The following is a 27,269-nucleotide window of genomic DNA, read 5'->3' on the forward strand; positions in this document are numbered from 1 at the left end:
TGGAAATGTTTTGCCCCTTATATAAATAGTCTTAAAAGCCTTGGATGAAACATTGTTTGCCTAATACCTGCCTTTCATATAAGATGGAGAGACTTCCTGCAGGCTTTATTCTTGATTTGCTGCTCTGTACATGAATTTTGCTTCTTGGCTGTGGAAAGAATAACGTGCAGTCATTCTTCCAATCATTTGTGGTGCTAGATGATTTAAAGTATGGATTTAAGAATCAGTGATAGAAAGGGATTTTTATCATATTTTACATACCAGAATATATCAATAGAGGGTTTTACTAACATCCCAAACGAGAGATAGTGGGTCAAGCATGAAAACTTACTGTTTCATTTTGGAAAGTTGTATAAGGAGAAAGAATGAGAAGCAGACATCAGTAAAGCTCAGAGGCTGCCACGTGGTGCAGATACTTAATGCAAGATACTAGCTCAGGAATAAAATCTAGTGTAAAGTGCATGTAGTGTTTTGGGAGCAGTGTGTTGTAGTAGAATAATTGAGGTAAATACAGATTAGTTTGCTTGCACTGGACACTCAAAAGAGTTATTAAAGAGTTTTTAAAAGCTTTCAACACTGTCTCCTGTAACATTCTCATTTAGAAAATCAGGAAATGTGGGCGAGATGAGTGGACACTGAGGTAGATTGAGAGCTGGTTGAGTGGCAGAGCTGAGAGTTGTGATCAGTGGTGCAGGGTCAAGTTGGAGGACTCTAACCAGTGGTGTACCCCAGGGGTCAGTACTGAGTCCAGTCTTATTCAACATATTCATCAGTGACCTACATGAGGGAACAGAGTGTGTCCTTGGCAAGGTCACTGATGACACAAAACTGGGAGGAGTGGCTAAAACACCAGAGGGCTGAGCTGCCATCCAGTGTGACCTGGACAGGCTGGAGAGTTGGGCAGAGAGGAACCTAATGAGGGTCAGTAAGGGCAAATGTAAGGTTCTGCATCAGGGAAAGAACAATCCCATGCATCACTATAGGTTAGGGGCTGATCCACTGGAAGACAGCCCTGGGGAGAAGGTCTTGAAGTCCAGGTAGACAACAAGCTAACCATGAGCCAGCATTGTGCCTTTGTGGCCAAGAAGGCAAATTTTATCCTGGGATACATTAGGAAGACTGTGGCCAGTGGGTGGAAGGAGGTCATCCTCCCCCTTTATTCTGACATAGTGAGACCACATCTGGAATGCTGTGTTCAATTCTGGGACCTCCAGTTCAAGAGAGACAGGGAACTGCTGGGGCCCAGTGGAGGGCAACAAGTATAATTTGGGGTCTGGAGCATCTCTTTTATGAGGAAAGGTTAAGAGAGCTGGGACTGTTTAGCCTGGAGAGAAGACTGAGGGGAGACCTTTTCAATGTCTCTAAAGGGTGGCTCTAAGGGGAACAGAACAACAGAACCAGGCTCTTTTCAGTAGTGCCCAGCACCAGGACTAGAGTCAATGGGCACAAGCTGGGATAGAGGAAGTTTCATATAAATGTGAGTAAATACTTCTTTACTATGAGAGCAAGAAAGTGGCCCAGAAGCAGCCCAGGAACAGGTGTCCAAGAGAGGTTGTGGATGCAATCCTGCTGTAGCAAAGGGGTTGGACTAGGTCTCTAGAAGGCCCTTCCAACTCTACAGATTCTGAGATTCTGTAAAGAACTTTTCAGTCTAGAGCATGAGGCTGATATTGCTGAAAGAGGCTTTTTGATGCATCATGGCTTACTGGATGGATCACTTGTGAAAGAGAACAAGAGTGGTTTTTGTGGGGGAAAAATTAGAAGTCGTGAACCATTTCTGTATCTGGATGTGTTTTGTCAGTCTATATATGCTATAAGATGTGTCTGTGCACTGAAATCCCAAAAGTTTATAAAGACAATAATATTACAGAATTTATTAGACAAGTGAGATAAATGGTTAAAGTAGAAGGTATATATAAAGTAGGATTTGATGGATTACAATAGATATTGAAGATTTAACTATGAATTTGTGAATTTTTCAGCAATTCTGTCATTCAAACAAAATTTTATAATCTTAATCCCAGCTTTTAGGTGAGGAAGTTTTAGGGTTTTTTCCCCATTTTTCCTGCTTCTTAGAGAGATTATCTTTCTTGTATTCCTGTTTAAATTTTTCAAAATTAATAAATGGATTATTAATATACCACCATTTAGTGTTTTCTGCACTTAGTAACTGGTGTTAACTAAAACATTAAATAGTGCTGAGGTTTGGAGACTATAGTAATACTGAGACCAGATTCTGTCATAAAACTCCAACTGAGGTCTTTTGAAAATGTGCTTCATGTGAGACAGGAAGACAGAGTCAAGGTATAGAGATACTCTTGAAATCAGTTGAGAGCAAGATGGTTATGCAGTTACTTGGAAGAATCATCATCTTCTGAACTAAAGATAATTAAGCACTACAGAACAGCTTGAAGCATGGGCTGAATAACGGTGAGGGAGTCTTTAGCAGCTTCCCTGTGCAGCTGGAAAAAAACAGTCCTGAAGGACCAGTTTTTTAGTGTGTCTTTGATACAAGAACGTTACAACAGAACTAGGGCAGACATCTGAAACTATGCATCATATTTCTTCACTTAAAAGATTCAGCAACGCAAGAGAGCTTACAGAGTAAAAATAAGTAATTTCCTATTCAAAATTAAGTTCTTTTGAGGGCACAGTTTTAGAATAAAGAGGAGGCCTAAAAATTTGGATCATGGTAAGTTTTAAAGTAAGTTTAAAAACCCACCATTCACTACAGGTTGCTGAAGATCTAAAGAACTTTCACGTTCTTCAAGGAACTGTGAAACATTTTTGTGCATCTATTTGTTTGTTGTTAAGTTCAGCTCTGTTGTCATGCAGTCAAAATATTTCATAATGTCTAAATATTCTGAGATCTCAAACCATAACTGGAGTCTCACAAATTTGAATCTCATTGGGTAAAAATGATTTTAGTTTGTTTTTATCATGTACCTCTTTTCTATTACTCATTTAATTTGTATCTAACTTGATGACTCCTTGTGTTTTAATACTTAATGGCATTACTGATTATATTATTTGTAGTTTCACTATTAATATTTCCTGTCTTGTGATGCTTTTGTGCTCGTATTTTGATGTGGAAGTTTAGCATTTAAAAACATCTATGGAATAACACTTCCTGACAGCCATATACTCAGGCAGTATTGAATAGGCTTGAAGGGTACAAATCAAGCAACAAATCTATTGTCAAGGTTTTAAAATACTCTCCTTTTAAAGTTCTTTTGTTACTCTCATCACTATTCATCTCTGCAGCCTGAAATTCAGGCTGAAAACTCTTTTTCAAAATCATAATTGCTGAATTCCTAAAGAGTGATGAATTTCTACATTTCAAACCCCAGTAAACTGTTTAGGAGTCACTTTCTATGGCTTGAAGTAGTTATAAAATGAAAAAAAATTACACATACATGTCCAAATATATATGTCCAAACATTGTAGTTTCTTATGCAGTGTTTAACCAGTATAAAAAGGTATGATTAACCAGCTTTCTCAAAATATTTTTCACTGATGATTCTGTATTTGTAAGCGGATAAACTGATATGATTGTAAGAGACAGGCAGAGTTGAGATCTTTCACTTATATTTCTGCTTTTCAAAATACCCTTTATTTTGCTGGATTAGAGCTAGTAGCTCAAATTCTCATCTTTCACTAATGTAATTTAAGTTATTCAAGTTTCACATTAATATTAACTGGAGCACTTCATGGCTTATTATTATTAGATAAGGTTAAGACATTCCAGTAGAAATATAATTTGTAAAGTTAATTCTTGAGATGGAAAGATTTTATACATGACATCAGTCTTAGACAAATTTCATAGGAGACTTTGATACTACATTTAAGATTTTTTGTGTGTGAACATAATGAAATCAATAAATACTTGACAAGGTGTTTTCTATGTTTTATTAAAAGGAAGTTCAGAAATGTAGAGAGGTAGACACAATGTCTGAGAAGATACTTAAGTTGCAGGTACAAGGACTTGAGAAAAAAACATTGGGGAAAGAACCCTGCACAGGGTATGTTTTTCTAAGAAAATAATAGCAGTCATTACATAACATTTCAGCCATATTTAAGTGACAGAGGAAACCTAAGGAGCACTGTAAAGTTATTCTGGCAACCGAAACCTGTGTGCAAATTAGTTCTTCCTAATGAGTTCCTCAAAAGCTAAACTGTTTTTGAAAATAAGAATCATTGTCCCATAGCTGAGCACTTAGATAAGAAAAAGGATTGGTTTTGTGTGGGATGCTTAGTATATGGCTTCTTCTCCCCACTCATAATGAGAACACATTCTCTCTCATCTGACAGATGGAAGAAAGATGTTAGCTGAAAGCAGCTTTCTCCTGGCTTCAGAGCTCTTCTTAAAGTACGCAGCTTGTTCCTTCCTGCATGGAGAGGTTGCATCACAAAGCAAGCATGGAAATCTTTAGCAGTGGTGTGCAGGCAGCCAGACTCCTTCTTGGATGCTTTGCAGAACCAGACAAGAAGTACAATATGAGCAGACTAAGAGAACATGTTCTCTCAGAGTGATATTACATGAGCAGTAGAGCTGTGATTCCAAAAAGTGATGAACCTATTACTCATATGTAAAAATCTTCTGTACAAGAACAGTAAATCTGTCTTTTCAGAAAACAGAACTACTGCTCATGTGCACATTAACAGTGCACAGTGCTGTGTAAGTAACAGAGAAAGATCACATCTCATGTTTGCTATTGCTATATTGATATTGCCTTTGACATCAGAGAGTATAGCAAGCTGATTTGAATCCTGGTGTTTAGTTCTTTCCCATTCAACCCAGCTAATAGGTAGATTATTCCAACTTCCATTCCTAAAAATAATGTCCAAACTAGGAGACACTGGAAAGTGGACATCATAACATTTATGTGATGGCTATGACTCTTTTGTTCCTGTCTGCTGAAAGTGAAGATGCAAACCAGAATCACTTGGAAGTGCTTTCTCCTCTGCCATTTTTTCTCCTAATGCCACTGGAAATAACTTTCCTGATTTCAAAGGAAGCATCTCACCTTATCATTGCACTGCTCATAATACCTTTAACCGTAAAGACTGAAATAGTTCTAGAATCCAGCATAACAGCTGAACTTTTCAACTCTGAAATGCAAAGGCATAGTCTACGCTATTATGCAGCAAAAGAGGAATGGATCAGTAAAGCAAAGCAGTTAGATACATCCATGCTATAAATATTTCAGGCTGTTTACTAGCTTTAGACTAGTCACATAGACCAAATGTTTCCTCCTCCCATGTGCTTCAGAACTATCTAATGGAAGCAGTTTCATATTTTCCTTCCTAAGGGAGCCTATGAGTAATGATAGCCTATAACTGTGGACATGAAATGCTGTTATTTATCTGTATCATGCAGATAACAGTAGCATGCCACTACCATGACCGTGCCACCACTGCCCATAAAAGAAGTCTTTTTTCTCTTCCTGCTTCTTTTATACTTTGTTATTTGTGACTGACTCTGCAATGCCTACCACTTTCTCTGAGAATAGTCAGCAGGCAAGGAAATATGCTATAAGAGAGGGAGTGCTCTTTCCATTGCAACTAGACTGTGATGACAATCTGAATGAGCTTAGACTTTCTGCACATCCTTTTGTCCAAAAAGGAGACACAGGCATTTGCTTTCTGGGAGTATTTGCTGGTGTGGATGGCCTGCCTGAGACCTTCATGTGTTCGTGAGCTCCATAACAGTAAGTAATAGGATCCACATTCCCATCTGCAACCTGTCCACATGCAGGCAGAAACCACAGAGGCTACTACTTAGTCGTCCCACACCTCTACTTGTTGAGGTATATTTATGAATGTATTTTCAGGTCATCAAAGCAACTTCCAATACCCATATGGTTCATAGCTCCAGTGCTGAATTCAAAGAGAAAACTAGCAGTTTCTTGTGAGCAGCAACAGTGTTAGCATCATCTGGATACTGCCTGCCTTATGGGAAATGCTATACACCCGCTCCATCACCAGGTTATGAAACCATACTTATCCAGAAATGGAGCAAGTACCCAGTTTTACTGTAATTCATATACAGTGTGAAAGGACACTGGTTTTAAATATTTACCTGCAAGACAGCAGGTTCCATGACAGACTGGACATAAACATTTCCAGTGTTTCCCAAACTGGTCAGGGCTGTGTTCTGCACAGCCCCTGCTGAGGGCACCGTTACATCTTTTTAACAGTCAGAAATAGGAAAGATAGGAAAGACCGGTATCTTCAACACCTGTGTAAACACAACCTCTGTTCTCTTTCAATCTCCGAGCATCAAGCCCTTACATGCAGGCTGCTGCACCTTCCTTCCCTTCCCTTGGAGGGAAGACCAAGCAGGAGTTACTGGAGTTAGACAAGGCAGACATGATTAACACTGAATCTATTGCATATTTGAAATGTAATGTGAAGACTACAATGAAATGGATCGCTGTCTCCTTGTGTCATTGAATTTCTATCCCCACTGCCACCTCCACACAACGGGATTGGAAATGTCTTCACAGCCTCTGAGTCTTCTGTGATTCACTTCACCCATTCTACTCCTCAATGGCGCTGGGTTGTTAGATAAGTTATTATGCTTTCTCGGGTGTGGATGTTAACTTCTGTCTCCATTTCCGTCTGAAAACTGTGTAGGTTATTCCACTATAAAATGTTCCAGTAGGAGGAGCTAGAAGGTGTCTGGTGAGGTGGCCAGAGTGAAAGGCTAACAAGTCCTATGTAAGTGACTGCCATTGCATGGGGAAGTAGGTAGGAGTAAGGGTAGGGAGGAGTAAGACCTGAAGCCAGCTGAAGTTAAGGCCTGCTAGTTACTTTTTTATGTTTCCTCTCACCAAGAAAGCCATCTCTATGTCCTCTTACCTTTCTCCAGTGGTATGAGAGCTTTTTACCGATCCTCTCCTACTTTTCATCTTTTTAAGAAAAATCATACCTCTCTTAAAGAAAGTCATTAATCTCTGTTCCTGTGCCTTTGCTTGAAACACTTCATTCAGAGAATGGGATATGAGTCATGAGGAGCTAAAGGCAGTTGACAGCAAATACGGGGTCCACCATTTTGTCTGGGAGTGCATGTGCATTTTCCCATTGAAGGTGATAAGGTTGTCAAGCCCTTAATTCAGATATTTTTGCCCATATTTGAGGCTGAAATGTGTTTGGTGCATGACTGGTTCTGACCTGGTTTACTTTTCTCCAAAAAGAAAGCTGGATAGTCCATACCTAGATTATCCTGCAAAAGCAAAGGTGTAGTAAATTACTTTTAAATCCTACTGCGGCACCAAACCATGGTACTATTGGCCCAAAAAGATCACCATGAGTTCAACTTCTGAGTGGGATAAAAAAAACCTAAAGATGCTGTTGATAGCATGTTCTATAAAGTTAAAAAGGCAGAGCTACTCAGGGTCCAGCAAAGGGTGAAAACTTGACTTGGGAGATATCAGTCTGTGCTAATATCCAGTTTTTGAAAGCATGCCTATAAAGCTCTAGTTTGATGCACTGAAGTACCAACAAATGCCCATCAGACTGCTTTAAGAAATGCTACTCATAGAAACTCTTGAGATCAAATGTCATAGCTTCCACTTATTCCACAAATTCCAGATTTAGATGAAATGTCCTGAACTATTGCATACGTCATCCTTAGTAATACTGAATGAGACCTGTTCATCCCCTGCCCCAGATATTTTGTCTGATGAAGAAATAGGAGGTATTTGCAGTCTTCTGAATCTGTATAAATTTTTCCAGGGGGAAAAACCAAAACCAAAACCAAACTAAAAAAGTGTGTGTGCATCTGTTTTCCTTTAAATGCAGAAAATGGAATCCAACTGCAAAAATCATTGAAAGTGTGGCTATTGCAATGCTGGCAGTCTTAGGAAAATCTGAACTCATGATACTCTGGATTTACCATCAGAGAAGGATCCCGAATCAAGTAGCGCTGTGAAGTGAATGTGCCTGTATCTTTTTATAGTAAGCTCCACAAGAATACGAAAGGCTTTTGATTAGCAGAAAGAAAATTCAAACATTAATGGAACAGAAGCTTGAATAGTTTGCTTTTTAAATATATGACACAGTAGATGGTATAGAAAACCAAAAGGTTTATATTCAGCTCTTTCTCACCCACTGTGTCTTTGCACATAGGTCCCTGTTTTCACTCAGTGGCTTTCTTATCAGCTGCAAACACCAAATCTTCTCAGGTCCTTAGGGAGCTGAGCCCATCCCCTGTGAGAGCTGGCTCTCTGCCCCTGACCTCTGGCTCAGTTTCTGCAGAGGTGCTGCAGGCAGCAGCTCCATGTGGTGCCCCTCTGCCAGGCTGGCCCTGTTGTCTTCAGAAGAGACACTCTGAAGACACTGTGCCTTTTCTGTCTGTGCTCCAGAGGATGAATGACCTCTTCTTCCAAAAACATAGATCTAACTGATCGCATTTGTAAAGTACACAATATGTAGCAGACAACTCACAGAAACAGGAAAGAAAAGAACTGATACCTCCCCCCATTACAGTTGCCTAGAATTACTCAGATTGGTAGTTGATAGTTTCATACAAGTTCCTAGAAGTGCTGCTAAAGTGTTTCAGCTAGGCCAGCAGTTTAAAAGAAAGCATTCTGTGATTGCTAAAAAGATCTTTCTTGCAAACTAACACAAGTGTAAATTCACTGTAATCATAGCCATCGTTTAAAAAGATGTGAAAGTCAAGTCACCTCTTTCTCCTTATACAGTGGATAAAAAGCTTGATTTTAATACAGACAGTGTTGAGATCAACCAGTAGTGATATTACCTGTGGAGAAAATAGCATTAGGTCCTCATCTTTCTGAGAAGATCAGAGAAATCCAGTAATAGTTCATATTACAGAATTCACCTTCATGCTTCTAGTGAGCATGTGAATACTTTGAAGCTCCATTTGTGTTTATTTGGCTACCTTTCAGAGACAGAAGCTCAAGTACCTTCTGTCCTCCCTTAAAATACTATATTGATATATCAGTGATGCACCTGTAGAAAAACTGAGGTACAGTTTCTTTTAAAGGATTTCTTAACCCATTAGGATGCTACTTGACTTTGCTGTTTTATTGTGAGAAATTACTTTTTCTGGCTTCTGCTTTTCTGTTCATTTCAAAGGAAGCAATACTAATGATAGATCAATAGGACCTCAGAGAGTAATCTGCTATGCTTTGTGTCTTCTTCCATGCTTCATTTATATCATATTCTCTTAAACATTTCTTTTTCTCTAAAACCTATGGGCTTCATTTCTAGCCTTTTCCATAGCTGGCATACTAAAAATCATCTGCAATGAAACATCTCCCACCAAGACTTCTCTTCAAAGATAACAACCAAATGAACTGGTAGCAGTGTCTGCAGAACAGTACTGCCCCTATAAATGAGCAGTTAATCTTTGAAAGGCTGTCATGCCTGAAAGCTTAGAGTTTTTATACTTCTCTGAGTCAAACAGTATGCACATAGCTGCTTAGGAGTTTGATACCACTGGTGCATATGTTGTAGCTGGTGCAAAATGATTGAAAAGATATACATAGAAATACAGTCAATAGGTAGGAGGCGTTTCTTCCTTTCAAAAAGTAAAAAAAAATCAATTAGCAGATACCATTAGGAAGGAAACCCACAGGTGGTGAATCATCTGTGAGAGGAGTCTAAGATTGTGGTGCAGTATAGAAAGAAAAAAAATAACAAAAAAAGAAACCAAATAATCCAACAGCTACAACCCAATAATGTGGACTGGAATAAGATGCAGCTGAACTGGAGCTCTGATAAAGCAAAGAGGTAGCACTTCCAGAAAGATATTTCAAAGTATTGAGTTTTTTCATTCAAAAACTCCATAACATTTTATATGAAAAGCAGATACTATTAATGATACTGTCACATCTATATAACCCATATGTCTTGACAATAAATATTTGAAAGAAAAACATTCAGCCAGCTATGAATGCCAGTTAATAAACTAGTTGATGTTATCAACACAGAGAACAAAACTTTTCATAAAAGGGGATGGATGGGTACTAGAAGTTTATTAATTTTCACATTTTAGGAAATCTGTGTTAGATAAGAGATTGGTTATTGGTTGATGGAAAACAAAACCACAGCTTTTGTGCTGGGACTGGTGGCGACTGCTCTAGTTCAGTGATTATTTTTCTGTGATAGAAACAACAGGAAGGATCTGCTCTGCCAGGGCAGGTGGGCTGGGAGCTGAGGAGGGTGAATGAGGCAAGCCAGGAGCACCAACACATGTCTAGAGAGGCAGGGACAGTGAAGGGACCACAGACAGCTACATCCATAGGCAAATCCACAGGGAAGAGGATGGGACAAGATCAAGTCAGGAGAGTGAGTTGGTGGGTGAGGATCAGCAAGGTGAGTGACTGGGTACAGATGTACTATGGGCATCATTTGGAAGAGTGTCAGGGCCATGGACCTGAGCTCCTGCTCAAGTTGGAGTGACCCCAACCCGGCTCTTCACTGCTTTTCCTCACACGGTTCTGATCCAAGGCTACAGCAGCGGCACCGTCCCTGGTGTGGCCTTGAACAGAGGTGGCCAAGTCTCTGGGGCAGAGAGAGGGAAGATGCCTGCAGAGCCTGCTGCTGCCCATCAAAAGGCCAGTGACCTGATGACAATTTTGCTTTATTGGCACCAAATCCAAAGAGTGAAACTGTCACATATATTTCAGTTGTTCTAAGTCTTTTGCTTATTGGATTGTCTGCCTGTGTTTTCTTGCCTGCAGCCCTTTGCAACACTTCATAGAGTGACAGCTATTCTAACAACTCTGCTGACAGAGATTTTTCAGTGTGACTTCAGAATTTAGAAGCTTCCCATGCTATGTTCTGTTCTAATAGAGGCTGATGGGTTACCAGACTTGTGGGCCAGAGTGCATGAGCTTTTTCAGTCAGTGGGTTAAAAAAGATCATGTTAAAGTCAATGTTTATTGAACATAAAGATCAAATAATAATAATAAACTCAAGAGATAATTTGCGTAACATGCCCCATCTGGATGTGCTAAAAATTGTTCTGAAGGTGCTTCACTTTTTGTTGTTAGAGACAGAGAACAAAAATACCTTCTATCTTTCAAGTCATGTTCCCTCTGGCCCCCCATGTGCATCTTCTTCATGTCTTCTCTGTGCTAGATTTTTCTTCTTCAGTTTGTCCAGTCCTTTCTTTTCAGGTGCCAGTTGTTTAAGCCTACCTCTTTTCAACTCAGCTCTTGAAATAAGCTTCCCAGGAGTCAGAGCTGCCAGGATCCAGTATTTTTGTGGTCTGCTGGACAGACTACTGTCAATCTAATATTTGAAGTAACTCTGAATGACAAGGAAAGAAGAATTTGCCATGCTTTTGACATCTAAGAATTTAATTCTGAATAAGAATGAAACTAAATTCCAAAGTATGATGTTCAGCAACAAAACTGTACTCTCACTTTCTAATATGACTCCTTTATTATAGAAGTGACCTCAAGTGCTATCATTCCCTTTTTTAAGTATGATTTCTCTTGTCTCTCTTTTATGATTCAAGATAATAATTTCATTACATCATTTAAATACTCCCTTCACTATTTTATCTCCAACATCTGCAGAAAAAGACCAAAGAGTAAGCTGTCATTTCCATGATGCAGTGTGCCTGCATCTCTCCTCTCTGATACTGCAGAAGACCAGGATCAAGATCATGACATGCTGGCTTTCTGCATCTGAATAGACAGATCAACCAACAATACTGAAGCATTCAAATGCAGACTTAATTTTTTTTCTCTGTTTTGAATTCAAATTGTATTTCAACTAAACCAGGAGAAACAACTTTGTTCAGGCAAGATATTAAGACCAGAATTACTTCCTTTTTAAATTACTTTGTCACTCACCTCAAGCTGAAGCTCAGAGCATTACCTTTCTGTCACATTCCCCTTGTTTCTGAGACAGCAGGAATGTACATAAGCAGGCAGAAATGGAAGACTGGATTTCACTCTTAGCGTGTCACTCTTGCACAGTTGGGAGATCCTATGCAAAACATAAGTTTTCTAAGCCACTAAATCTTCTTAACAGTTTACCAGTTCGGTGTCTTATCAAGTAAGTAATAGTTACATTTCTATAGCAAGATAATATGCCTACAATACCATTGCAAATTGAGCCTACTGCAGGTTTTTTTCTACTTCGTTCTACTTCTGCTGTTACTGTAAACTACTTTAAAATTCATAAAAACAGTATGGCATAATGAGTTGCACAGGTAGAGGCTTTATACATTTTTATCTTTAATGGCTAGCTGGAAAATCTTCACTTGCGACATTTAGAGGCAATTGCAGAAGAGAAATTGCAGCTCTATACTTCTTGGTAGCTTAACAGAATTCAGAAAAATAAGATTCCAATGGTGTTTCTTAGTTTGTTATGAAAACAAGATTTATGTGATTATGCTTTCTGTGACTTGCTATATGAATGCAGGTGGTGCACTTCTGTATATGTAATTCTGTCAATACCGTTCCAATAATATTTGGTTTGATTGTCCAATCTCAAGCAATTTTGCAGAAAGAGAGGAATCTAAATATATTAAATTCCACGGAGTTCTGTGAAAAATGCGACCAGGTAGGGGAAAGAGACTTTTTAAAGCCTCCCCCGGGTGCAGAAAAATGTAGTGTGGCTTCAACTATAATAAAATATCAGATAACCTACTAGGAGAGATCAATTAGGAATAATATAACCAAGGCAATACATTTCACTTGCAGTTTGGTACCAAAAGAACTATTCCTAGGTCTTATTTCTTCCCCTTCTATGAAATCTGACTTTTTTGTGCAGTCAGGTATTAATAATGTCTCGTTCCCTCTTTTTTGACTTCTCTTGCGTATGGATTCTCTCATGGCTAGTAAGAATTGAACTCATGCTACAGTCTTATACTCCGGTATAAAATGCAAGAAGGCAGAAGAAAAGAGATCTACTAAGTTTTATTAGTGCTTTTACTCACAAAATTGTTTCATGTTTTATTATTCATTAAAAGAATATTGATCAGAGAATAAGATAATTCTGACCCAAATAAAATAATATAAATAACAACTGGAAGATGTTCAGTGAATATTACCAGTAATTCTTCCTCATTCTTGTTTTACAGATGAAGCAGATTGGTCACGATGGCTACAACCCCACCTCTGTAGCTGAATGGCTGGATTCCATTGAACTGGGTGACTATACCAAATCCTTTCTAATTAATGGCTATACATCAATGGACCTTGTGAAAAAAATCTGGGAGATTGAATTAATTAATGTAAGTTGATAAGTTTATAGCAGTAGTTCCTCTTAAATACATTAAAGTACTTGCCCTTACATATCAAAGAGAAAGTAGAAAAGCAAATTGTAGTACTAATACTGTCATCAAATACTGTTGATTTATTTCAGCTTTCATGCCTATACCTGCTTTGACTCTATCCTTGACTTCCATTTCCTTTACCATTCTCTTTAGCATGCTATTCGGTCAGAATGATTATGTCACCACTTCAGGATGCTGAATGACATTTAAAATATATTTTGGCAGTTTATAGCTGAAAAGCATAAGTTTCTGCCATTAAAGTGCCTAACAGTACTTCTTGTAAAGGTATTTACAGTTTACTTTTTCCATGAGTAAATGAGTAAAACTTAGATATAGTTAGTAAGGTATTCCAAAGCAACAAAGCATTTTATTTAATTATCACTTTTGCTTGAAACTTTGCTGACAAGAGTCACTTAAATTAGCTGCCCACATAGGGGCAATCGTAAGCTTTAATGTGGACTACACTGCAGAGTAATTTGGAATGAGACTGAATTTGTACTGTTACAGGGAAGATATTGATAGTACAGACATTGATAGAATGGAATTATGCACGTTATGTGTCAGAACTGGAGTTGTTTCCTTTTATGAAAGGCGGGTGATTATAGCTTTGGATCTGCTGTGGCTTTTGAAGTTGACCATATTGCCAGTTTACCTAAACTTAGGGCAGGCAATCCCTACCTGAAGAAGAGCCCAGTGTCTTATTTTGTTGCTTCTTCACAGACAAAAGGCTGAGTTCTTCCTTCCAGTAAAGGAGAGACTGCATCTCTGCCTCCCAGAACAGTCAAAGGCAATCAGGTGTAAGATAGAGCAGCTTTATATTGGAAAACAGTTCCCATTTTGTTCCAGACTGGAGAAATGGAGAACATCCTGGTGTTGTGAAGCTGTATTTCAACACAGTCACTGATGCTTGTGGCACAAGCAGGTGTAGTCACATTACTGTTAAGGTAAACTAGCACAAAAACATAGAGCAAGAGTAAGGACCAAACACTACTTTATGTGTTTTGTCTGTTGCCTTCAATGTATGTTGTAGGTGTATAACTGAAGTCATGATTGATGCTATTATGGGTGCCTGCTGTTGAGCTATTTATATCTGTGAGTCTTTTTTTTCTGTAAATAGCTGCAATTTTACTAAGAACTGGGGACTCTTTGCTCCAGAAGCTAATATAGAATAACAAGTTTCACTGAGATGAAAAAAAGTGGAAGTCTCTGCTCGCATTGTCTTCTTCAACTTAATTTTGCATCCCATTTTGCCTTAATCAATTCAGAAACAAATTACCCTTTAGCTCCCCCAAGTGGATCATTAAAACTTCATTAAAGGCTTGTGGTTTGATTCCAAACCTGCTTAAACTGATGAAAAGCACTGAAGTTAACATGAATACACTTCTATAAAATTAGTATGAGCCAGACCAGCATATACACCTTTAACTTCACAGCTTAACATCATGTTCTTATTTAAGGCCTGTGCTTCTTGAGGAAACACTTCCTTTTGCTATGAGTTGCAAGAAGCTCTTAAGCAGTTGTTTAAATATTTATATAGATAAGGATACCTATGGAGATAAATATTTCTCCCACCTGATTATATTACTGAATTGTGTTAGTAAACAGCATAGTACATAAAATAGTTCTGCATCCTCAGAATTTGTTTTAGTACAGTCAGAATGTATTTAATTCCCACCAGTTAGTGGTAGCTAACTAAAAATTAAATAATGTTCAATGAGAAAATCTGTGTCTCAGAAAAGTATTTACTTTTAGTTTTCTGTTTCAATTGTAAGGGACAAGAAATTGGTTTGAAGCATTGTGCAGTCTGGCAGAACAAGATATTTACCAAGATATTTACCTCTAACCTCTAACCTTCTGTCTGAAATCAGTTTCAAAGGTCTCACTTCCCATTCAGGCAGTGGCATACAGGAGATTATTACAGAAAGTTTTTCACAAAGAAATTGCTGAAGTTCAAAGCCACTTACTCTGGAAAAGGACTCCAGACTTGAGTAGGTGAGAATCCAGGCACTTGAAAAATGAGAGAAAAAAATAGACTGAATATCCTGAAAAGAAATTGGAGCAGCTTTGGTTTGTTGGTTCTTAGTGCTAAAGCTGTAGATGGAGCAAGAGGTGTCATTGGCACTTACTCCAAATACACAATAGAAATGTATCAGGGGCTATAAATGTGATAACTTTTTCATTTTAGCCAACAATTTATACAGTTGCAGCCACTGAGTTTGACAAAAGTTTTACGCCCCTCACTACAAGAAGGACATTGAGGTACCAGAGTTTGTCCAAAGTAGGGCAACCAAGCTGGGAAAGGGTCTAGAGCACCTGTCCTATGACGAGTCTTTGAGGGAACTGTGGTTGTTTAGTCTGGAAAAAAAGGAGCCTTAGAAGAGACCTTATTGCTCTCTACAACTACCTGAAAGGAGGCTGTAGCACAGTGGATGTTGGTCTCAGGTATGTGTTTCTTGGAAAGTAGTGTTCTAATTTTCCTGTCCTATTACAAATGCCTTCTCCCAGCTTTTCCAACACTTGTGATTTTGTCTCCCAGTTTTTTTGGCTCATTAGAGAGGTCATATTCTGTACTCAGATTCAGGTATCACTTATTTGATGCTGTAGCTACATGGAACATTTCTGAAATACATATAATATGCTGGGGGGAAAAAAAAAGGCCACTGTATTATGAAAGCCCCTAACCCATATAAAATATGTACCTGTGCTTTTGAAGTATAAATGCTCTTCTACATGACTAATCATATTATTCTTGTCTGTTATTCTGGATTACTTATATAACACTCCCCCTCGGGGAGTCACTCTTCTTCGGGGAACTTTTATCAAAGAGATTCTTCAGGCAAGATATAAACATCTTAAAAGCACAAAGCAAGGTATTTATCATCTAACACACACAATATATTGTAGGACTAATGAACTAGTCATTAAATCAACTCCCACCAAATGAGTCACTAAGTCGACTGGGCAAGTAGTCATCACTCTGGTAGGGGAGGGCTGGCCTCTGTTGGGCCCTGGAACAGGCTGATCTATGGTGCTGTTGAGTTGCTGCCTTCTGATTTACCTTTTTTTCCCTGGGGTTTTATACCTTTTTATTTGAGTGCTGTTATCCTTGAATCCTTGAGGTGCCAGTTTCCCTTGTCTCAGCAATGTTACTTACGTCTGCAACTTCACCTTTCTTATCTCACAGGCTTCCTTCCAGCCTGTGGACTCTCTCACAGCTTCTCACGCCCAGGCAATTTTCTCAGAAGAAAAACTGAGAACAGTTTCACAGCTGCTCTGTACTGAAAGTAGGCCTTGACTCACAGTTAGCTGAACTCTTGCAAGGAGGGTTACATGTCAGTGGCCTGGTTTATATTTCTTCTCAAGTAGTTCATCCTGCACTGTGAGCTTCTTCTATTTTCGGACATCAGTCTTTCCCATGGATTATTCAGTCTTTGTCTCCTGTAGAATGAATGCTTATCAAATGTTGTCTTAAACTCGGTTACTCTCCAGATTTTGAGCTTTTGGGAAAGTGTTCTTGACACTCCATCTCTCAAATTGCGTTCCTGTTTTACTTTGTGATAGAATGATTGCTGTTCAGGATCAGATCAAAGATCCTAGAATGAGAAAATAGATACCAGTGTACTGCCTTCCATCGGCTTGTAATTAAATTCTTTAGACCCTTCACAAGTTCCACAATTCTATTTAATTATATACTGTGTAAAAAGGTGATTCTTTAGTAATTTGAAAGGCTGCTACTTGATTGCTTCACTGAAGCCCACTAGGCTTTGTACAGTGGGAATGAAAGAGCATGAAAACAGCCATACTGAAACAGATCAGAAGCTCTACCTAACCCATTCTTGCTGTCCATAAAAATGTCCTTAGGCAGATGACCAGGGAAGGTTCCAGAGGTAGGACAACCATATTATGAGCTATCTGCATAGTATTTTCCTAGTCATGAATAATTTTCAGCTCAGGTACTTCTGAATTGGGCAACTGGGCAAATTGGCCCTTGTCTTTCTTATGCTGAATGAAATATTATGATCATATGAATCTGTGAATCTAAATCATTATGAACTTGTATACGTATGGAACAGCAGAGGTCCATTCACAGGTCTCTTCAGAAATTCACTAGGAGCCTTCTTTCATTCTGAAAACTGCATTTTCTCCTACATTTTCATGTTTAACCAGCTATTTATCCATGAAATAACCTCTTTTATGGCTTAAGGCCATGACTGAGTTGTTTGCCTTTTAAGGCCAGCTTCATCAAAAGACTTCAGAATTCCAAGCAAACAAGCAGATCAAGGAGCTCATCAACCTCATCAATAAACATTTTAAGTGTTTCAAAGAACTGCGATAGGCTTTTGAGAGATTATTTACATGCATTATTTGCAATCTCTATTTCGATAGATTATTTACATAACTCTTCCTGGTTATAAGTATCTGTGTGTCCACTACCATTATGCAGTATTTAATTCCTATTAGTTTTCCTGGGACTTGCTTAGAGGCTGGTATTTCCATGAATCTTGCATGAGCTCTTTTCAAAAATTCTGACAAATTTAGCCATCCTCCAATCTCTAGAAAACAAGAAGGTTTTAAAGAAAAAGCCACACAATGTTGCTATCGATGCCTCAAGTTCATCCTTGAATTCTGTGCTATGGTTGATTTTGCACACTTCTGTAATTTCTCCTTTCATCCATTTCCTTCACAAACTGAAGTGTCTTAGTTCATTAACCATCCCATACTTCCAGAAATCTTTGCTCTGTATCTTTCTGGTCCTTCACTGTACAGCTCCAATCTACACAGTGCCAGCTCTACATGACTAATTTTAAAGACAGAACTGCTTTATACATATTTTGCTTTAGCCTAAAGCTCTAAGTAATAGCAACCACTGTATTCAACTTATTTCTCAAAGCTCTCATGAGGCCTTAGCCAACTAATGCCAATTCAATCTCACTACAACTCACAGTCTCTTCTTAAAGAACTTACAAATGGACCACATTCTTTGTTCATATTCCTTGACCAGGTAACTGTCTGACTTAGCAGACTCCTCATCTACTCCAGCAAAGCAGATAGCAACCCCACAGCCTGACTGGGTAATGCACATCAAGTGAATGGATTTTGTACAGTGCTCACTTGGCAGCTTAATTTCCTGTGCACTACAGCATGAAAGGAAAGCTTTTTCTTAGGAAGGCTGTCCTTCAGATTCTGCTTGACAAATCACTCAGTGACTTTTCTTCTCCTATTATTACTTAATTTTCCAAGTGTGCCACTCTGCAGAGACAGTTCTTGAAAAGGAATGAAACATGAGTGTTAGGAATAAATTCTTTACTGTGAGGGTGGTGGAAAAATGGAGCAGGTTGCCCAGGGAGAGACTGGTGAGGATTAACCAAGCTCTGAGCAACCTCATCTAGCTGAGGATATCCCTGCTTATGCAGGGGGGTTTGACTAGATGACTTTTAGAGGTCCCTTCCAAACCATTCTATGAATATGTGGTTCTATGGTTAAAAACATATTACCAGGCACTCCAACTGCAGATCTACAGTTCCTATTCCTCAAAAATTATTTGTGTGACTTTTTCTTTGTTCACTCTTTCCAAATATTCAGGACTATATTACTAGTGTACTTGATGAAAATACTTAAAGTTAATTTATGTGATCCAATACTGTTAAATAAGATACATATTTAAAGATGCGTGCACACATACATATGTGTGTGTATGTAAGTATTTACATATAAATGTATATAATTGAAAGTATTCTCCAGCAAGCTAAATAATGGACTATCACACTTCAGATTCAAATGGCACTTCTGTAGAGACAACCATGTTGAAGTAGTGGTGCAAAACCAGGAGTTTTGTGTTTCTAGGTAGCATTCTATAAATCTATAGAATTTATCTATACAATATAATAGAATAGAATAGAATAGAATAGAATTTACCTAATAATCTATAAAATATCTATAAAATGCTTGAGAATCTCTCTGACATCGTGCAAAAACGAATGTGCTGCTTCTAGAAATCTCATTTGTTTATCCTCAACAAATCCATGTGCCAGTACTGTAACTTGATAACATGTTTACCTCTTATGTACATTTTCTGCATGTAACATTTTGCATAGGTAGTTTGTAGGCTACCATCTTGCAGCCTTTAAGTGATTTGGTATACAAACTTCCATCTGTTCCTCCTGGTAATGCAAACTGCTTTTAAAATACGTCATCCTCTGTCCTCTGTGCTGTTACTTGCAAAAGATCAGGAGATGACAAAAATCATGGCAATTTCTGCAAGCTGTCTACTGTTTACGTCTTCCTACTCCCAACTTGGATCACAGTAGTGCTCAGACTTAGGAGAAGTGGGAGGAAAAACATTTCTTTTAGTTCAAATATACTGCTTTATTCAGTTCACAATACAACATGGTAAAGAAAGACAAGGAAAGTGTTTGCACTGTGGACATTTTCACAGCATTTATTTTTTGGTAGTATAATGATTCTTTTGTAATCTATCTTGTGTCATTTTGTACTAGACATTATATAAATAGAAGAGATTATGCAAGTTCTTTGAAAAAATTTCCCTAATTCTATGTTTACATTTCTACATATTACAGCAATAACTAAAAAAAAAAATATTGATTTCTGATTAAAAAGTTGTAGTAAAATGACCACGTTTGATCATTATATCTAGCCACTGAAATCTGCAGATTGCTTTTAATGCATCCCATTTCCTGCATTTATTTTTAAATGTAAGGATTTTAGTCATATCAAAATGATATGATTTTCTAACTATCACTTTTCCTCTTTTCTGAGGGAAGTCTTTGTTTTTATATTACAGTTTTTAAAATCAGAGATTTTTTTCCCTCTCTCCTTTTCCTTTTTTTCTTTCCCTCCGCCCCACGCACTCTTCAAAACAAATTATAATCAGGTAGTGATTGGCAGCAGTTTTTAGCACTAATAATCAAAGCTTAGCAATTTTAGCACCTATTGTGTTCCACCTGCAGGATCATTTTCTTGTCCTGTAACACACTAGGTAGCACAAATGATTGATTTATAATGCAAGATATTTTTTTATTAAAGCAGCCCACTTTGCCTTGTTCTAGAGAGGGTCCTGTCTCTGTAGTATCCTAACAAAGTCTCCCTCCATTCTGGCAGCAAATAAATTTTCTTATCATCTGATTTTCTGTCTAAAATCCTAGTGTTCTATAAGAATGTTCATATTTCAAGTTTCAGAATGCACTTTCCTTTCTAGGGAGTATGGCAGAAACAGCCCAACGCAAGACTTTTTATTCTATTTTCAAAAGGTAGAAAATAAGGTCTCTTCCCAGCCCACAAATTCTCTACAAAACCAGATAAAATAAATAGTCACTAAATACTTTGTTGTCCTAGGAAACAACTTGGTATGCCTTCAGTAGCTTGGAAGAGTTATATTTTACCAGCTTAATATTTTCAGTGTTGATTACCTTGTAAGAAAATTTGAATTCTACTTTGAAATAGTGTCCTTTTTCAGATCCTTTAATCTTATAATAATTTAAAATTTTAGAGACGTCATATTTAGTATTTGGCCTCCTAAAAATGTGGTCTTAGGATAGCATCCCTTATTACTGTATTAATTATAGATGGCAACAAAAGTAGTTCCTCTAAACTAATTCCATTATCATTATTTAATTTTTGTTGTCTGGACAATATTTGTCGGAGTTTTGCTGGAATGGATCGATTATTTGGAATGTTTGCATTTGCTGTCTCCTAACTCTTATAGTTCTAGCTCATGGTATCTTAAAAGTGATTATGTTGATTGAAGGTCAGTGTAAAATACTTGAAGTTTGTGGTAGATAAGAGCAAATGAACACAATGATGGTAACGTTGAAAAGCAATATTTCTGCCTCTACTTTGAAGAGTAATTGTTATGATAAAAATTATAAAGAAGTATCCCCTGATTGCAAAGAAATATATTTATTACATTTATTACATAATGTTTTCAAGGACTGCAGCACTATTTTGATGTTATTAAAAGAAGCTGTGGGTTTTTTCAACAAACTCTTGTATTCAGCAGTGTGAAAAGGAAAAACAATTTCTCGATAAAATGTTTTAAAATATTTTTTTTTCCTGCTTCTTCATTGATTTGTAGGATATTGCGAGTTGGTATTTCCAATAAAGAGTCCCAAGACTATATTGGATCTTTACTAACATCATTTGTCTTCTGTTCACAACTGGTTTCAATACTTAAAGGTGAAGAGGACTGAATGGCAGTCATCTTAGCCATAAGGTTGTTAAAGATCAGAAACATTTTAGAAATATTTTCCCTCTACAGCACATTTTATTAACATTCTCAGGTGTAAGAGCAAGTGCAGTGCTGTGCCATAAGGACCTATCAGAGTGATTATTATGCCAGGAATAGGACAGTAGCCTTATCCTGGGTCGTCTACCTGATTCTTCCTTCTCAAATTTTTAGAGCTAGCTTGAATATCCCTGCAGTCCACTGCATTCTCTCTTATAAAGGCAGTCCTGGATTTTAAAAAAGAGTGAAAAGTATTATACCAAGATTATTAATAGAAGTAAGGTCAGAATTTTTCAACACAATAAAGATGAGGGGAAGGGAAGTATTCACTTAGCTATATAAAAAGCAATATTGCAGCTTACAGCCACCAGGACTTGAATCCTGAAAGTCAAGTTTAAAGTTTTTTTCCTTCCTCATACTTAGCTGTCAAAGGAATAAGGTTTTAGTCACTTTCCACAAAGGGCAATTCAAAATTCTTATAGTTGGTGCTGCCAAGAAACCTTTCATACTCAGTCTGAATTATTTCAAAATTACATGCCATTATCTCAAGTTATCAATTTTCTGCAGATGTAAAAACACATTGGCAACCCCAGTGTTTACACCCTTGAAGTGGTTGTTGGCAGGTATTTGCAATCCTTTCATAATGATCAAGTCATTGCAAGGTTATGTACATTCAACTCCAGATCTATATTTCTACCTCAGTTTGTACTTTCTCTTATTGCTTGTTTTAAAGAATGTTCTTCATATCATGTAGAGGTCTTTAAAATGCGGTATTCATCCAAAAGTAGCATGTTGTGTGGATTTTAATTCACTGCCATAATTTGAAGAAGAATTTGAGAAAATGCAGTTTAAGATGTTTCTATGTGCAGTGATATTCAAAACAGTATTCAAATGACAACTTACAATATAACTGCAGCGAATTTGTTACTGTATTGATAGAAAATGAGAGAGCTTTCTAGTTGTATGGGGTTCAAAACAGAAAGTAATTTTCAAAATCCCTTTCAGTGTTTCATCTCTCTTTTTTCATTGATGAATTAAGCACCTGATTCAGATGCAATAATGACAAAAGCTACCAAAGAAAATATATTTAGACCTTACTTATACTTTTGTTCAAGTATTGAGAGCTGGATCAGAACCCATCTGAGCCAGAGACAATGCACTCATCAGGAAAAGACACAACAGGAAAAAACACATCAGTTTTCCAAATAACAATTTTGAGCCCAGGCTCCCAGTCATCCTGATTTTCTCCTTACATCCTACCATTTAAAACAAGAAAGTCAATAATAAGCATATTGGGTGGTTGCAGGTGAGCTGCAACCTTAGCAGTCTCTGTCATCTTGCCTCTTCCACATGCATGATCTACTTGAAGATGGAAAACATAGTCAGAATACCTTCCTTTAAAATACTTACCCCTTCAGTAACCCACAAAGAAATATGTATGCACTCACGTGCACACCAAAAGCAAAAGAACGAGAATTATGCAGAGCTAAGTATTTTAAACATTTGTGTTCCCACATGCAATATGGTTCTTCTGTATTTTCTGTGAACTTAACACAAGGTACTTCGTGCTTCCTGTCTTATGGGTTCAATTTATGTAAGATTTATATAAGCAATAGAATAAGCATCAAAGCAAGAGCTGAGGAGGATGGATGGCAAAGCACCAGCCTAGTTCATAAATTTACATTATTAAAGAGTAGTGATAGATCTATACTGCTCCTTCCGTTGAAGCTGAGCAGCAATTTGCATGCAGAAATAATTCATCTTACCTCCTTTTAATGGCAAAGTATACAGTAGCACTAGTACATGACATCCACACAAAAAAAAAGTTCATTATCTTGGGTTATCTACTCTGATCTTGAACATTTTTTTGTAAATATGTGACTCCCTGGGAAGCAGAAACATGGGACTTAATGTGAGCTGAAAAAAAATGACAGAAGTTTAGTATGCCTCTAAGCATATGGAGTGGTTGGCTTTGGAAATTTGCTAGAACTGAAGTGTGGGAAAGGGGAAACTGGGAACTGAGGAGAGTTAGTAGCAAATGAGGGAGTTACATGCAAGGATGAGATATCAAGAGTGGGAAATAGCTGCCATTCCATGCTAATCGGCTTGCAAGAAAGAATAGAAATACATAATGAAGTAACATGCACAGAGTATATAAGTATCATATCAAACAGAAAAAGATTGCTAGAGTCCTTACTTTATGTCTATCTAAAATGTTACTAAAACGTAAACAAATTACTCCACAGCTACATAGAGAGTTTCAAATATTCAAAATTATGGTCACAATTAGGTTCTTATCTGTTTTCCTTCTGCCTTCAAATTAGTTAGCTTGCTTTTTCTTTGCAGCAGGGGAACATTTCCATGGACTGATAGAGAGCTAGAGATGGATTTAAAGATTATTACTTACAGAAAATGTGAATGATTACCATATCTTATATATTATAGAAGAAATAAAATATTGGATAGGTTTCAGGTAAGATTTGTGTCAAGAATACCTTGATGTACAAAAAGGTTTAAAAAAGATTATTTGAACATGTTTCATTTAAACCAAGTTTCTGGGCAAAATGTTTTCCTGGAGATTTTGGTATAATGTACTTCAGCTTTTCACCATAAGATGTCTAATCTTCTTTGGAATACAGATAAGGAAGAGAAGCAAACTGGCTGCTACCTTCTCTGCATTTCCTCAAGGATTTAACATAGATTTTTCAAATGTTTCAAGGATAAAACCCCTTCACTGTTTTGCGGGAGATGCTGTTAAGCAAAATGGCTGAGATTTTCTGTATTGCTGACAATTTATTCTATTTGTTATATTTTGTTTCTTTTTGTTCTCATAAGTATTTTTTCTGTCTAAGCATGCAATGTGATATTCTATTTTTCTTCTGAGAATCAAAGATATTGCTTAGCACTTAGCTGCCTAATAGGGCAGTGAAGAATTTCATTTGGTCCTGAAACTTACTTACTTGATTTGACTGTGCATGTAGCCATTAACAAGACAGTAAATATATGTAGAGGGTCTGAAATGTAAATTTTCTGACGAGAGTATGTCACGGTAAGTTTAAATAAATAAGAAACCAGAAAAGTGTTTACTCATTATACAGAAATCTGTCATCAGAATCACAACAGACACGTATTTGATATATTCCGTATATCTGAAATCTGAAATCTTGTTCCCCAGTTCAATCTTTGTCACGTTCTACTGATATCTTGAAATTGGCAATATTATTTTAAAAAATGAATGCCTTTCCCATTTATCTGTTAAAGTATGTGTAGAATGATGTGGTAAAAGTGATATTTCTGTATAACACGTCATTTTACTGAATTGTAAAACAGATGAGTATTACTAATTATATCCATGGTCAGTTTTTATATGCAACTTAGTAAAATAATAAGAATGTATCATGCTTTACTTATTTCAGAAGCTAGCTATTTCAGAACTTGGCTTTGAAAAATACCATGTGGAGTCAATTATTTTTTATTGCTCATTTTGTTTTCTGCTTTTTTTTTTTTTTTTTAATATTATCTCAAGGGCAGTTTCCATAAAAATGTTTTGGAGCTTTGTTTGCTCTTACTGTGAGTTTCCCACCTGAGTTCCTAACTCTATTAAGCTGACTGACATGCTGAAATGCTCCATAAAGAGCAAACACTGGTCAGGACAATGGACACTCTGGGACATATCAGGAGGTTTTGTCACCTCAGTCTTTTCACCGAAGAAGTCTTGCAAGCAGCTGAAAACTTTCCTTGGAGGTATATATGTCATTCTGTATTGCATGTGTGCGAATGTGTGAAGTTTTGGGAATCTTCTGTATCTCCTGATGGAATTTATTGATATTTTAGTACCCCACAGTGTTCCTTCAGTGCATTATTTGCCTTGAGGATCTTGAGAACATTTTACATGTTTGAGCTGAAGTGACTCTTTCAGTAAGGTACCATGAGGTGTATAGGTGATAAATAAAGCTGTATACATAATAACATTTTTTTAAAAGAGGCCTTATGCAGTCACTGAATAGGGTATTATAATTTAAAATATACTTAGCCGGTCTGTTTCTTGTGTGACGTTTAACTTGCTGATTTCCTCCCTCACCTGGCTTTTATTTTTAAGACTTTTCCTTTGCCAGCCTTCATATGGTATTAGAGCATGTGCAAGTAAAAGAAGAGCAATTACATTCTCAGTGTTTTGACCCAACCAGGCTCTCCCTTCCCATGGATAAACATAGGGAACCTCAGATGCATTGTTTAGTATTTTAGAGTGCAGTCACTGCCTACATGGTTCAAGTTACAAAAAAGGTTTTTAAGGCACATCTTTACTAAATGATGCCAAAAAAGGGCAATGCTGACCACAGTTTGCAACTGTCTTTCATCTGTTCATTATATTAATTAGTCTTTTTACATATTCCATTCATTGAGTGGGTACAAATGTAGCAATACATTGAATTGTTGGAAAAGCCCATGCTTTTCGTATATCTGTGTTAATTTTTAAGTTCCTTACAGAGACTGGTGCTACAATAGTCAATAATGGATATACTGTAAACTTTCCAGATTATTTTATTACTGCTAAAGCAAAGGAACAAATTGATTCAAGAACTATTTTTGTAACAATATAACATTAAAAGAAAAAAGTTCAGCTTTCTTAAATTTATTTTTCACATTTTAAAAATTTTTAAAAGTACAAAATTTAAAAAAATGCATTAAAACAATATAATATATAGAAAAGTATTACATTGAAAAAAAGATTTAATTTAGACAGGTGATCACTCGAATTTTCAGACATTTGGAAATTGTTTGTCCAGTAAAAGAGGGATCTATGAAGGATAAAATTTCAATTGCTAGCTATATCAGTGAAATTCATACTTACGACTCAGTCATAGGAGATACAAGTCTAGATTCTTGCTGTAATAATTTGAGATATGCAGACATTTCTTTGATATGATTCATCCTGTCCCAAAGCAAATGCTTAACTTACATCAGATGAGTCATTCCTTAATGGTGTCTGTTTCCTTCTGCTATTTTAAAGGGACCTTGTGTGAGTGCTCAGGTCTCTATTGTTAGTATTTAACATTCCATAAGAGGAATATAATGCTAAAACTGAGTATGGCATCACACATGAGAAAATAGAATATAAAATATTCTATATTTTATATTTATAACTTTTGAGTCTAGCTTTTAAGATCCTTTGTTGCTTACAATAAATTCTCTTTTATACATACACATCTTGTCTACTATCTTGTCTTATTCTGGACAAGAAAGGTAGGAAGACAGAAATGAAGGGAGGGAGGAAGAGAGGAAATGAGGAAGGGAGGAATGGGAGGAAAGGCAAAGAGAAAAAAGCCAAGGAAGGGAAAGGCAAGGAAAGGCAAAGAAGCAGGAAAAAAGAAAAAGGGAAAGGAAAGGAAAGGAAAGGAAAGGAAAGGAAAGGAAAGGAAGGAAAGGGAAAGGAAAGGAAAGCGAAGGAAAAGGAAAGGAAAGGAAAGGAAGGAAGGAAAGGAAAGGAAAGGAAAGGAAAGGAAAGGAAGAAAGGAAAGGAAAGGAAAGGAAGGAAAGGAAAGGAAAGGAGAGGAAAGGAAAGGAAAGGAAAGGAAAGGAAAGGAAAGGAAAGGAAAGGAAAGGAAAGGAAAGGAAAGGAAAGGAAAGGAAAGGAAAGGAAAGGAAAGGAAAGGAAAGGGGAAAGGAAAATGAGTACACGTGGCAGAGAAAGAATGAAATTTCCTTATGCTTTCCTATTCACTGAAAATAGAGGATCCATACATTCTGAATCACCAGCTC

General features: G+C 37.1%; 1 protein-coding gene across 1 annotated transcript in view; it reads left to right on the plus strand.

The window, feature by feature from the left end:
• The window catches only part of ANKS1B (ankyrin repeat and sterile alpha motif domain containing 1B), a 410,716-nt gene that overhangs the window by 247,825 nt on the left and 135,622 nt on the right, over positions 1–27,269 (plus strand). Inside the window, 1 exon segment of the mRNA XM_030447180.1 lies at positions 13,073–13,225. Coding sequence (XP_030303040.1) covers positions 13,073–13,225 — 153 coding nt within the window.

This window comes from Calypte anna, chromosome 1 (assembly GCF_003957555.1).
Source record: "Calypte anna isolate BGI_N300 chromosome 1, bCalAnn1_v1.p, whole genome shotgun sequence".
NCBI classification, from domain to species: Eukaryota; Metazoa; Chordata; class Aves; order Apodiformes; family Trochilidae; genus Calypte; species Calypte anna.